We start from the raw sequence: 15,095 nt of genomic DNA, 5'->3' as shown, positions 1-15,095 counted from the left end.
ATTCAATGAATTGAAGTCAAGTGGGATAAGAACGTTATGAACGTTTTTTTTGACCGACGCGGGATTTGAGTAATTGGTTCAATGTATTGTATTCAAATCTTGTTATTGTCTTTTAAAGAAGAACTTTAAAAAAAAATCTCAATTATTTTAGCTATGAGTTAATTATCTATACACTGTTAGTATAAAGTTTTTCTACACTGACAACTAATAATATTTTTTAGTTATACCATACTACTGTTAAGTAAATGTATTTACAGTAACATGACACAATTAAAAGATATAATTAGTTGCCAGTGTAAAAAAACTTTACACCAATAATGTATAGGTGATTAACTCTTTAACTACACCTGATTTTTTTTAAGTTAAAGTAACTTTTTATTACTAGAAAAATAACATTTTTTTAACTAACACTTCGCTAGTTCGAGTAGTAATTTTTTTATATTAGACAGTAACAAAACTAATTTTTACAAATAAGTGACAATAAGATGTGGAAATTACCCTTACACAAGTGAAACATTTTATATTTTTTCACGACAGCTACACCTAAGAAAAAGTAAAATCGAAAATCATTAGCGGGTTTTACCTCTGAAAGTACAAAACTTTCCCTAGAGCATACGTGGCGTGTTCTGGTTGGATAACCAACAACGCGAGTCTCACTACTTATAACGCTCTTGCCACTCCCTAAGATATCGAAAGCTACTTCACCTTTTGTCTTTTTATCGGTTAAGGCATTGCATCACTGAATTCTCACTTCGCTAGCGTGCGTCGTTTTCCTTCGTAGCACCGCACGCTGCGCAGCGTTTTAAGCTTAGAGTTCGGTTGGAGTGAAAACAATGGCACCGTCGAATCACTCTGACGATGATTCGGAAAACGACCACGAGGAAGAGGAAGAGGAAGAGCAAGAGGAACCCGGAGATGAAGTTGGTACGTGTCGTTTTGCTCTTCATTTCTGCGTTTGGAATTGTTTGACTACTTTATCCATTTTAATCTGAATTTCAACGACTTTGTGTGTGTGCACCCGTTTCTGATCATTTTTTTTTCGTTTCTTGTTTATTTTTTGTCTTCAGAATGCGATCGAAGTGGTTCTTCCAGCGACGGGGATGAGAACTTGATTGAGGTCGAGATCCAGGAGGAGAAGGAGGAAGAGAACTTGAACAAGGATGAGTACGCTAAGCAGATTCCTCTTTACGCTTTTCTTCAGTCGTTTGCTTTACGTTTTGTCGTTTTTGTTTCGTTTTGTTTCTATGGTTTTCGTGTGTTGCGTTTTGGTGGTTTTTACTTTTGAGAGTGGTTTTGTGGTTTTCTATGATTTACAAGTGATGCATGCGATCTTTGGCGCCTTATTCACTCGTTTACTTTGCGATTTGTCGTTTTTTTATTCATTTTTTGCTGCTGCTTGAATTTTCATGTTTATTTTGATTCTGCCTGGACCTGGTTCAATTTGTGTCTATGGTTTTCGTGTGTTTTAGTGGTTTTCGCTTATTTATAAGTGATGTATGCATTTGTTTTATTGTGCTTTTCTGGATGTGGATGGTTGATTGAGTTCGGTGTTGAATCCTTCCACGAAGGATGATTACTTTTGGTGACTTTAGCATCAGTTCGTTTTTGTTCATGCTGCTGGATTGAATGTTGCTTCATTATCTATTACGTGAACGAAAAATTGTTGTGGGTGCTGCGGAACGATTTTATCTGATATATTACAATATGTTTTCAAGGAGCATATCAAGTGAGGGATCAATGAGATTGTGAAAGGAAAATGAATGGTTGAGTAAAACAATCTTGATCATCTACATATGATAGTTTGATCAAGATCCACTCCTCTGATCACTTTTCACGCTCTTACTTGATATGTCTCTTATGATTCCTTCCTTGAAATTTTTAATAGAGATACAATGTAAATTTTCATTAGATAGATAACAGTTAGGGATCTGAGCCTACAGAAAACGATGAACTTTGCTTCAATCTTGAAAAAATGTGATGTAGAATCCAATTACATTATGGTTTTTAGATGATTAGTTTTAATCAATTGGTGATAGATTACCGTTAAAATTTTTACACAATTAATTAATTTTATCTCAGTTAAGTTTTTCAATTTTATTTATTTTTTTAGATTAAATTATAATTTTGATCATTTATCTTTTTTTATACTCATTTTAATGTTTTATAATTTTGAAATGTTTAATTTAATAATTTATCTTTATATTTGAATCAATTTAATTATTTTAAAATAATAATAATAAATTTTAATTTTATAAAATAATTTTAAACCAATTATTAACTAATTCAAAACGTGAAACTTGTAAATAGATTTAACCATATAAAAATTACAACATTCAATTGACATTTGAATTCATGAATGTTATAAATATAATAAAAATTGTGTCGTAAATAAAAAATGATATGAAATTATAAATTATAAATTTTTAATTACTTTTTATACTTATTTTTATGCAATTTTTATCATGTTTATAATACTTTTTTTTTTTTACTTTAGTTATATTCAACAATTTTCATATAAGTGAGTTTAATGAGTTAAATTTTGAGTTTTGAATCGGTATAAAAAATCTAAAATGATGTATTAAAATTGAAAACAATAATTGTTTTAAAAAGATCAAATTGGTCCAAATTTAAAAGATAAAAAATTAAAATAAACATTTTAAAATATAAATGACCAAAATAAATATAACAAATTAGATAAATAACAAAAAAAAGTATAATTTAATCTTTTTTTTAATATTAAAACTAATCATCTAACATGTGTGCTACGAGGGAAAAAGAAAATCACATTTTTTCATCTAAGATTAGATAATGGATTTGTTTGTTTAAAGCCTTTTTTTTTACAAAAGTATTTTTTAAAAATAAAATAAGCACTTTTTATGTTATTTTTATTTTTGATGTGCTAAACTTTTTTTTTTTAAAATAAGATTTTTCTATTTTTTTTTAAAAGTAACTCTTATCTACTTTTAAAGAATTTTTTTTAAGAGGACTTGTTTAAAAAAACTTATTTTTAAATTTAAACAAATGTACCACATATACTTTACTTTTACTGAATCCCTGTAAAGTATTTTTTAATATGTATGTTATTTTCTGCTCGCGTGAACATATTAATCGAGAAGCATTTTATCTTGGCTTTAAATTACATCAACTTTAACTGGGTTCTCTATTTTTTCACATTAGGATCTAATGACATTTTTCATGGGCATGCTGCTTTTCTAATGAGTATATGATAGTTTGTAGGCGTTTATATGCTTTCTTTTCTAGCTCAGATCGATGTACCTGGGTGAAAACTCTTAACTCTAATTAAGATGAATCTACTTATAATTCTTTACCCTTCACACGATTTGTGTAGAAAGCTATATATATATATATTAATTCTGAGAACATTCTTTATTACCTGCATCTTTTTTCTTTTTAATTTGTCTTATTCCTTGGATGGACAATTTTGTCTAATCAACAAAATTAAGATGGACTGTATCTGTGCTAAAGACTGCCAATATCTTCGCATATAATACATTGACCTGGGGCAATGACTTAAGAATTTGACGTTCAACAATTATCAATCTCTATAAAATATTATAGATAAATATATTAATGTTTGCTACTTATTGATGTTTATTTACAGATATATACTTGTAGATTTGGCATCAGTACGCAAGGAATTTCAGTGTGCTATCTGCCTAGGTATGTAATTTATAACTGATGCTAGATTCCTCAATTATATTTTTTTGCAAAAAGTTTACTGCTGTTTTACAACACGCTTTACTTACTGTAAGTATGGACATGATATCTATGCATATTTTTTTTAGCAAGATAAGATGACAATACGTTTATAATTAATGCTTTTTACTTGGTAATATAATGGTTAAATTCTATCAATGGAAAGATATTCACTTTAAAATTTTGCATTCATAAACTCCTTTTAATGTGTACTGTATTCTTCCGCCCTCCATGATGCACTAAGATTTTGAAGTGTCCTCATATGTTAGAAAATATTTTATTCAGAGAAAAGAAATCAAAGGAATATTTTAAAGTGCCTCCCTGCCTAATTTAAAACTAATAAAATGTTTGCTAATTAGCTCTGTACTGGTATAAATCTAATAAAGATTTAGATAACAAAACATACCATTTTACTTCTTTCCGGATTTACTGTGAAATATATCAAAAATCTTTTTCATCTATGATGAGCCTTCACATATATGTTGATTTATTATCTCGTTATTGTTTTTCTTTTTTTATCATGCATATGGTTTATATAATAACATGTTAAAAATTCTTAAATGGTATATTAAATTTAACAACATTTTATCATTGTATTGCGAATTAATTCAAGACTTCTGACATCCGAAAATAAAAGAAAAACAAGAGAGCTAAATAAAGTACCAAAGGTTTTTTTTTTCTTTTCGGGGGGAGGGGGGGGGGGGGGGATTTTAGCTTTTATCTTCAATTATTTGTCTAAGTCTTTTTTTGGATATATTTTTAATTAAAAAGTTTTTTCCCCTATAAATAACAAAAAAATATAGGTCCTTGGAAGAAACCTAGAATCCATTTTTTTTTTCTTTTGAAATAGGTTGAGAGTTTTTTAATCCTTAAGGACCTTAACTATTGTCTTAATTAAGAAAAAAAAAATCCTACATTGCAAACTCAACTGAAACTTTTAATTTTGTCAAATGGATACACTAATCTGGTTAGTTTGAATTCTCTGCAGACAATCTGTATAGCAATGAGCCAACGGTTTATCTCTTACAAATTAATTTACCCATTTATTAAATCTACATATTTGTTGTTATTATATTTGCATGCATTAACATTTTGTGACATGGTAAAGATATGTCAAATGCAACATCATAAGCATTTTTTATTTGCTTTCCTAATTATCAATTCATATAGTAAAAAATTGAGTGATTTCATTATATGTATAGGCGTTATTCGAAAAACAAGAACGGTTATGGAATGCCTGCATCGCTTTTGCAGACAGTGTATAGACAAAGCCATACGCACAGGGTTGGTGCTCAAACTGCCCCCTACTCTATTATCTCAGAGTTTTATAGTTGTCAAAGCCTTGGTTTTTTTTTTTTGAACAGCAAAAAATTATATATTGATAAGGTATAAGAAATACCTTTAAGCCTTGGTTTATTATCACTAATTCTAACAAATTTGGAGTGGTTTTACTGCAGTAAGAATGAATGCCCTACTTGCCGTGCACATTGTGCTAGTCGACGCTCGCTGAGAGATGACCCAAACTATGATGCCTTGATTTCTGCTATCTACCCTGATATTGACAAGTACGAGGCACAGGTACGTAAGATGGACATATTGCATGTTGGATGGAAAAATGTATTTATGTGAATGAAAAACTCATTATCAAGGCTTTTGACTCAGGAATTGGCTTTGCGTGAAGAGGAGATAAATCGCAATAAGAAGGTTTGACTTAATTTGCTCAAACATTTTTCAAATATGGATGTTTGTTAAAACTATTTCTATTGATTGTTCTCGTAGCATTACAAGTTATGGCCAGAGAAAACTAATTCCGTGATTGTCAAAGTAGTCTTGTTTTTGGCTAACTATCCACCCTCATAAATTTGAATACTATCTAATGAAGAACAAGTTTTAAAAGTTATTTTTTCTTATAGAGTTACATGACTTTTCCTACATTAATAAGTATATCTTTTATTCTTTATATATATATTTTTAATTTCTCTCAAACATTTTTCTCAAATCTAGCTAATCCCAATTCATATTTGAATTGAACTTTAAATTTTAACACATTATATCATGTTGAAGATATTTTTTTAAAATTATATTTATTTTTATAAAATACATTTAAAGTAATAATTGTCAAGTTACTTTGTTGTCAATACAAAATAGTTCTACATATTAAAATTTGTAATTGATGAATTTGGATCAACACTATAAATTAATAATTATTTAACACAATTTATTTCTCCATTTATGAAATATTATCTCTTTCATTTGTTCCTATATAACAATATTTCACGTCTCATCTCTTTAATTTATTCCTATATAACAATATTACATGTCTCATCTCTTTAATTTATTCCTATATAACAATATTACATGTCTCATCTCTTTAATTTATTCTTATAGGGTATAGAAAGAATCTTATATAGTAAATAAGATCTTTATCCTTAAAGACGAGGACATCTCCTAATTATATATGCTTTATTCCTTCCAAATTTAAAATATAAATATATGTATATTTATATTTTAAATTTAATCTAAATTTAAAATACCGCTTACTAGTTGCCGCTTATATATATAATGAGAAAAACCTTCACACTTCTAATATGCTTTTCCTCATATTCATTTAGGTGCCTAAAATGTTTCTATTGCTAAATGTGCTGTAATGAAGTATTTTATGCAACTTAGATCTCTAACAGTCTAACATATTATTTAAAATTTGGATTATTAATATAGATGCGCTGTATAATGTGTGAAGTTTATATAGGGCAGCGAGCTGGTTTTGCCTTAGTTGTCGATTTCATAAGTGACTTTATAAAAGAAGCAGTAGGGTAGAACATGACATACATAATTCATTGAGAAAATAATCAGACACCAATTCTTCTTATATTTACAATTGAGCTCAGTGTTGCAAGAGGTTTAATCATCAAAAGAATCAAATGCTTTTGAATTGTGGATAGGGTTTTGTTATGAATAGTACTTCCGGTTTAAATCAAGAAAGTTGCTGATCATTGTTCCTGTTTTAGTTATTTATTTATTTATTTTTATGCAAGATTCACTTTGGCTTGTAATATTAATATTTAAAAGTTTTTTGTTTGTTTGTTTTTTTTTGGGGTTTAAGAAGACCCAAGATTCCTTTGCTAAGACTCTCCAACGTCAAACAGAAGCCGCTGGTAGTAAACGGCGGAAGGCTAGGGCAACAGCTGCAGCTTTTGTGAGGTCACAAGGTAATAATGGAACATCTCATGAACTTCAGCAATCCAATGACAATGACGATATGAATAATCATGATGACATGACAGAAACTATACTGGAAGGAGGTGGAGGTGGAGAAGAAGAAACAAAACCTCCACAGGAATCTGCTCCTGTGGCTAGTGAAACTGGTGATGAAAATATTTCAGATGTGAATAGAGAAATAAGTTCACCTGGTACACTTGTTTGTGGAGAAGGAGAAACACAATTTCCGCAGGAAACTGAGGATATGGATGTTGATGAAACTGATGATGAATATATTCCATACATGAGTATAGATATAAGTTCATATGGTAGTGAAGAAAATGATGACCAGAGTAACACCGAAGTCGATGGCGAGAGTGCCAGGAGCAGTCGCATCACCAGTTTAATTAATCATCTCCGTAACTCGGAAGCAGATGAAGTTGAGGTAATTTTTATTTCTAGTAATGATTATTTGAACACTATTGGACTATAGACTACAGGAACTTTTGCTTTCGAAGTCTCTCAACCTGTTTGAGAATTGTAATCTTGAGCTAACATTTAGACCAAGGCTAGAGATTCATCTAAAAAGTTGCCAAACTTTCATTTTTATTCTGTTGTAAATCATCATTCTTTGCTTGGGAACTGGTACAACTGCAATGATACAATGAGGGTAATTTGGTCTTACTTTTCAGATGGAGATCCCCCTAAAGCTTGTCTCTTTGGATGAGCAAAGGATACCAAATTTGCAGGAGCCATACATTTGCTGCAAACCTAGTGTATCATTGAAGACGCTGCGGAAGGTTATTTTCTCTCTATCTTAAGACATATCTAAGTAGCATATTTCTTATTGATTCTAAGTACCACTTTTCTATTTACAGTATGTTGCACTTAAAACTGAGGTGGTGCAAGCTGATGAAGTTGAATTATGCTTGGTAGAAGATCCACAAGCCTATATTCTAGGAGGTGAAAGATCTGTTGATGATATAAACAAGGATAAATTGCGTGTTCTAGGAGATGAAGAAACTTTAGGTGAACTATACACACCCAGTGTCATCAGCCGCGGTCCAATGGTAAACTCTCAAAGAACCTGTTTAGAGAGAAAAAAAAAAAAAAAAAAAAAAGAAGATAAGTTTCTCTTCAGAATTAAATTGAAATCATTTATGTGTAAAAGAATTTATAACTTTAAAAAAAATTAATTTTAACTTATGTACTAACCATTTTAAATTTATAAATAAAATTTAATTTAATTTTTATTTTCTTTTCCTATAAATATTTAAAGGGATATCTTTTTAACTCATGTATGCTGTGCATGAATACCTATTTTTTTCCCTCAGTATTATTGGTTCAGTGTTATTATTCATTCTTTTGCTACTCATTTTTGTTGTTATTTACAGATCTTGGCCTACAAGATGAAGTAGCAGAATTTAGACCCAATGGGTTGAGCAGAAAATTAATAAACAATCACCTGAACCATTTTCTTTTAAGCGCATAATTATACCGAACAGTGAAAATGTATGGTAATTTTATAACTTTTTTAGTACCCCTCTCCCCCTCCCTATGTTAGAGAAAAGGAGCTGAACCTTTTTGGATAAACTCCTAGGAAATAAGAACTTCAAATACTCATGTGGTGACATTTTACAATCTTCAGTTTGGGATTTGTGGTTTTCTTATTTTTTATTACTGGTGCTTGAATTTTCATGTTGATTTTGATTCTACCTCCGCGTGGTTCATTTTGTGTTACGGATTTTAAGTGTTGTGTTTCGGTGTTATTTGAGAGTGTTGCTGTGGTTTCCACTTATTTTGTCGTTTTTGTTTTTTTTTTTTATCATCGGTTTGCTGCTGCTTGAATTTTCATGTTGATTTCATTCTACCTTTCACACGGTTCAATTTCTGTCTATGGTTTTCGTGTGTTTCCGCTTATTTATAAGTGATGCATGCTTTTGTTCTTTCATGATTTTGTGGTGTTGGATGAGTGATTGCGTTCGGGGTCGAACCTTGGACGAAATCATTGTTATTGGTTACTTTTGGTGACTTTAGTATGAGTTCGTATTTCTGATGCATGCGATCTTCGTGCTTTTCTTGTGCTTTATTCAGTCATTTACTCTGCGATTTGCCGTTTTTGTTTTTTGATCAGTTTTGCTGCTGCTTGAATTTTCATGTTGATTTTGATTCTGCCTCGACCTGGTAAAATTTATGTCTGGTTTTCGAGTGTTGTAGTGGTTTTCGCTTATTTATAAATGATGCATGCATTCGTTCTCTTGTGCTTTTTTTGGTTGTGGATGGTTGATTGAGTTTGGTGTTGTTGAATCGAGGATGATTATTTTGGTGACTTTAGCATCAATTTGTACTTGTGCATGCTGGTGGATTGAATGATGCTTCATTTACCTATTTGTTTAGTTGAACAAATATTTTATCTAATTGCAATATGTTTTCCATGAATATATCAGGTGAGATATGAGAACGCGAGAGAAAAATGGATGTGGTTGAGATTAAAACAATCTTCTTAATCATCTATGAATGATAGTTTGACCAAGATTCACTCTCGTCACTTTTCACGCTCTTACTATATATATATGTCTTATGTTTTCCCTTTTTGAACTTTTTAATAGAGATACAATGTAAATTTCCTTTAGACTGATAATAACAGTTAGGGATCTCAGCCTACGTACAGAAAACGAATGAACTTTGCTTCAGTTACAAAAATGTGACATAGAATGCGATTACATCATGGTGCTATGAGGGGAAAAGAAAATCACATGCTTCCTTGTAGAGATTTGAAAAATAGGAAGGTATGTGATGAACTAGTAAATTAGAAAAAAATAGTGGAATGTTAATATTCTGAAAGGAAGTAATTAATGTGTAAATTGTTTCTTCATACATGGGAGTACATATGCAGTACATATGCAACCTATATATATAGACATCACATCACCGCTATCAAAAGGCGGTTTATAATTGAAAAATATTTTACATGTTTAGATATGCTTCTATTACAATCCATGAATTTTTTACTGGAATAATATTTTTTTTAAAAAAATTACAAGAATGATCACTGTGTGCAGGATTATTTACCAAGATAGAACCATTTACTGTTCAAGCTCAGAATTCGGTTCCCCGGGAACCGAATTCTGAGCATCAAAATGTAATTTTTTTTGCTTTTTCAACTCAGAATTCGGTTCCCGGGAAACCGAACTCTGAGTTGGTTTTAATTTTTTTTTTTTCGTGTCTGGGGCAAATGTGGGCTGATGTGGGAAGCGGAACGACCCGTTCCAAAAGCAGAACGGGCCGTTCTGCTTAAAGAAACAGAGTGCAAATTCTGAATGTGAAACGGGCCGTTCTTGGACCGTTTCACATTCAGAATTTGCACTCTGTTTCTTTAAGCAGAACGGCCCGTTCTGCTTTTGGAACGGGCCGTTCCGCTTCCCACATCAGCCCACATTTGCCCCAGACACGAAAAAAAAAAAAAAATTAAAACCAACTCAGAATTCGGTTCCCCGGGAACCGAATTCTGAGTTGAAAAAGCAAAAAAAATTACATTTTGATGCTCAGAATTCGGTTCCCGGGGAACCGAATTCTGAGCTTGAACAGTAAACGGTTCTATCTTGGTAAATAATCTTGCACAGTGATCATTCTTGTAATTTTTTTTAAAAAAAATATTATTCCAGTAAAAAATTCTACAATCCATAGGTTTCCATATTTTTCTAGAATAATTATTAGAAAGGTACAACTTAACTTTCTATAAATTGTAGCATTTTTGTCACTCTTTCTCGATGTAATTTTCAGTAACTTTGATCCTAGTCTGTAGTTGTTCAAATTTTTGGTAATGCTTTCGTAAATATGTTTATAACTTGTTCTTCTATTGTGTAATATTTAAGTTGAATTTGTTTTGTTGTCTCCATTTCCCTGATGAAGTGATATTTAATGGTTGTGTTTTGTTCTTTGGTGATAGACTAGATTCTCTGTCATTGATATTGTTGGTTTATTGTCGCAATAGATAATAGTTAGTTCATCTTGTTGTTCGCCCATTTTTTCAAGAATTCTTCATAGCTATATTGCTTAACTTGTAGTTTTAATTAGCAGCTGTTACATATTCTGCTTCTACGGTAGATTGTGCTACGGTTGCTTGTTTCTTTGATGTCCAAGAGAAAAATCTTGATCCCAATTAAAAGGCATATCCTGATGCACTCTTCAGGTCGTCTATTGATCCTGCTCAAACACTGTCAGTGAAGCCAATCATCCTTAAGTTGGTGTACCATATACCAAACTCCTTTGTGCCCTGTAGATGTCTTAGGATTCTTTTTCCTGTTCCATAGTGAATCTGACTTGGCTTCTGCATGAACCTTGATAGAAGACTTGTGGCATACATGATGTCTGGCTGTATGGCTGTGAGATATAAAAGACTTCTAATCAAACTCTTGTAGCATGATGCATCTGTTTCTAGTGCTTTATCTTCTTTTTGTACCTTCTCATTTACTATCAATGGAGTGGCGACATGTTTACAGTCGAACTTCTTCAATAGAGCTTTGGTATATTTCTTTCAAGAGATAAATATTTCTTTTTTTTGTTGTCTCACCTATAAACTGAGGAAGTAGTTCATCGAGCCAAGGTCGGTCATCTCAAATGTCTTTATCATGTCTTCTTTGAATTCTCTCATCATTGCTATATTGTTTCCTGTGTAGATAAGATCATCGACGTATAGGGAGACAATGAGATTATACTGACTTTGTGTCTTTATATATAATGTTGGCTCACTCTTGCTCCTTTTGAATCCTTGATTGGTGAAGTATTGATCGATTATGATATACCATGCTTGAGGAGCTTGCTCCTTTCTAGTCTTAGCACTTTGCCTTCACTACCTTTGTTGATGAAGCCTTGTGTTTACTTAACATAAATCTCTTCCTCAAGCACTCCATTTAGAAAGGCTGATTTGACATCTAGTTGGTAAATGTTCCATCTTTTTTGTGTTGCAAGAGCTATTAAAGCTTGGCGAACAACTAGAGCAAATGTCTCATTGTACTCAATTCCAGGTTGTTGAGAGTAGCCTTTAGCGACCAATGCCGCCTTGTATTTTTGTATAGTTTCATCTGGATTGAGCTTTATTTTATATACCCATTTTACTCGAATGATGTATTTTCCATGTGGGTAGTCTACAAGCTTCCAAGTGTTATTCTTTTCAATCATTTTAATCTCTTCTTTCTTAGCCTTGACCCATACTTCTTGCTTTGATGTTTCTTCATAGCATTCAGGCTCAATCATGGTCATATTGCAAGTTTTATATATGTCTATCAAAGATCTTACTCGTCTTGGAGTAAACTCTGGTGAAAAATCTTATTGTTGTTGTGGAGAAAGTGAACTCGAATCTTTTGCCTCTCCTTCTGCTTCTTCTTAAGATTATTATATTGGAATTAAAATATTGTTTTTAACAACTTTTTCTTTTTCCCAATTCTAAGAAGCATTTTCATCAACCTCCACATCTCAACTTATGATGAGCTTCTTTGTTTGTAGGTTGTAAATTTGATAACATTTTGATTGTGTGCTATATCCCAAAAATATTTCTCTTATAGTCTTGTCTTCAAGCTCGTGTCTCTTTTGATCAGGAACATGTATGTAGCAAATAGATCCAAATACTCATAGATGTTTGGATGATGACTTTCTTCCACTCCAAGCTTCAATAGAAGTCTTATCTTGGACTACCTTAGTTGGACATCTGTTTAGTATGTAAATTGCGGTGTAAACTGCTTCAACCCAAAAAGTGTTAGGCATGCCTTTCTCCTTTAACATTTATCTTGCCATCTTCATGATAGTGAGAGTTTTTCTCTCTAAGACACCATTTTGTTGTGGGGAGTATGCAACTGTAATTTTTCGTTCAATGCCTTCATCTTCACATAATTTGTCAAACTCGTGTGAGTTGTAATCTTTACCTCGATCACTTTTTAGTCCTTAATTTTATATGCTTTCCTCTTTGCTTTTCCGCAAGAGCTTTAAACTTCTTGAAGATTCCAAAAATTTTTGATTTTTCTTTAAAGAAGTAGAGCCACGTCATTCTAGAAAAGTCATCAATGAAAAGGATGAAGTACCTATTGTTATAAAGTGATGGTGTCCTCATTAATCTGCAGATGTCAGTGTGGATCAACTCTAGCATGTCTTTTGCTCTCCAGGCTTTTCTAGTAGAAAACACTAGTCTATGTTGTTTTCCCAAAAGGCATCCTTCACATGCTTTATTATTTTCTTTTAAAGTTGGAAAATCTCTCATCATATTCTTTTGATATAGTAGCTTCAAAGGCTTGAGTGTTGAAGTGGCCAAATCTTTGATGCCATAGCCACGAATCACTAACTTATGCTTTCATGGCAATGTTAGTAGCATATTTAAAATTTATTAGAAAATCTCTATTTTCTTTCTCCATTTTAACTTAAGTTATCTCTCACCTTTTGTTATCGTAGGTAGTACATATATCTCTTTCAAAGTGAAAAGGATAACCTTTTTTTTATCATTTAGCCAATGCTTAATAGATTTTCTTTAAGATTGGGAACAAGTAAGACATCATTAATGAGTCTCGTACCTTTCTTAGTCTCCACTATGACAGTGCCTTTGCCTTTTGACTCTACCATGACACCATTCCCTGATCGTATTTGAACTTCAACAGAGTTATCAATATCTTTGAAGATGCTCGGATCATTAGCCATATGATTACTACACCCACTATATCCAAATACCATCTTCCTTTTAATCCATTGTTGGATTATTGGGTAACATAGAAAAGATGTTGCATATTGTTTTGCTCTTCGACAAAATTTGCTTGTTGTTGGTCTTTGTTACAAAAAATTTTCTTCACATGTCCAAATTTCTTACAATGTTGACACTGGGGTTTTCCATGATGCCAACAATTTTTTTCCAAGTGACTTTTCTTTTTACAAATGTCTCATGGAGGATATTTTCCTTCATTGATCTTAAAGAAACTTCTAGAATTTTCTTTATTTCTAGAAATATCTCCAATGTTTTTGTGTCCTCCATATACTTTATTCTAAGACCATAATTTTAGCTTTGTTTGAAAGGCATTTTCAACAGAGTCTTCTTCTCTCCTTTTTAGTCTTTATGGCAATGTTAGTAGCATATTTGAAATTTATCAAAAAAAAACCTCTATTTTCTTTCTCCATTTTAACTTGAGCTATCTCTCACTTTTTGTTATCGTAGATAACACACATCTCTTTAAAAGTGAAGAGTATATAGCCTTTCCTCATCATTTGGCCAATGCTCAATAGATTTTTCTTAAGATTGGAAAAGTATGACATCATTAATAAGTCTCATACCTTTCTTATAGTCTCCACCACAACAATGCCTTTAACTTTTGACTCTACCATGTCAACATTTCCCAATTGTACTTGAACTTTGATAGAGTTATCAATTTTTTTGAAGATGTTTTGATCATTAGCCATGTGATTACTACATCAGCTATCCAAGTACCATCTTCCTTTTGATTCATTGTTGGAATATTAGGTAACATAGAAAAGATGTTGCTCATTTTTGTGCACTTCGACTTTGTTTGTTGCCGATTTTTTGTGCAACATTTTTGCTCCATGTGTTCAAATTTCTTGTAGTATTGACATTGAGGTTTTCCATGATGCCAATAATTTTTTTTCAAGTGCCTTGTCTTTTTACAAATGCCACATAAAGGATATTTTCCTTAATTAGTCTTAGAGAAACTTATAGAACTTTCTTTATTTATAGAAAATTTTCCACGATTTTTATTTCCTACATATTCTTTATTTTGATATTGTAATTTTAGCTTAGATTGAAATACATTTTCAACATAGCCTTCTTCACACCTTTTTCATCTTTGTTCATAAGCCTCAAGAGGCAATTAGTTGTATCAATGATAAGGTAGACAAATCTTTTTTTGTTCAATTATAATTGTGATTGCATCATATTTAGGAGGAATATATAGAAATTAGAATTTTCTCAACAATTCTTTTGTCAAGAATATTTTCCTCGCAACCTCACATCTAACTAACTATTTCTTTTATTCTAGAATAGTAATTTTTTATGTTCTCAATTTATTTCATTTTTATTAATTCAAATTCACGTCTTAAAGAATGAAGTTTAAAGTTACATACCTCATCATTTCCTTAAAACTCCTCTTATACTGTGTTTCAAGTTTCATTTGCACTTGTAGCACTCACTA

General features: G+C 31.5%; 1 protein-coding gene across 2 annotated transcripts; it reads left to right on the top strand.

Annotated features, from left to right (window-relative positions):
• The first annotated feature begins 705 nt into the window (after positions 1–705).
• On the top strand, positions 706–8,592 carry LOC109788644 (putative E3 ubiquitin-protein ligase RING1b). 2 transcript variants are annotated; one of them, XM_020347422.2, is made up of 11 exons: positions 706–924; positions 1,068–1,164; positions 3,623–3,681; positions 4,920–5,001; positions 5,175–5,295; positions 5,380–5,421; positions 6,824–6,926; positions 7,002–7,360; positions 7,608–7,715; positions 7,794–7,985; positions 8,310–8,592. In XM_020347422.2, the coding sequence occupies exons 1-11, from the start codon at positions 834–836 to the stop codon at positions 8,331–8,333; spliced, it is 1,278 nt and encodes a 425-aa protein (XP_020203011.1). In that variant the 5' UTR covers positions 706–833; the 3' UTR covers positions 8,334–8,592. The 2 variants fall into 2 exon arrangements, with proteins under 2 accessions (XP_020203011.1, XP_020203010.1); XM_020347421.2 differs by having other exon boundaries at positions 6,821–6,926.
• The last annotated feature ends 6,503 nt before the right edge of the window (positions 8,593–15,095 follow it).

The sequence above is a fragment of the Cajanus cajan genome, chromosome 3 (genome assembly GCF_000230855.2).
Source record: "Cajanus cajan strain Asha chromosome 3, NIPB_CcT2T_4, whole genome shotgun sequence".
Taxonomy (NCBI): Eukaryota; Viridiplantae; Streptophyta; class Magnoliopsida; order Fabales; family Fabaceae; genus Cajanus; species Cajanus cajan.
The sequence above is the reverse complement of the archived record's forward strand: the minus strand, read 5'-3'. Positions and strand labels throughout refer to the sequence as shown.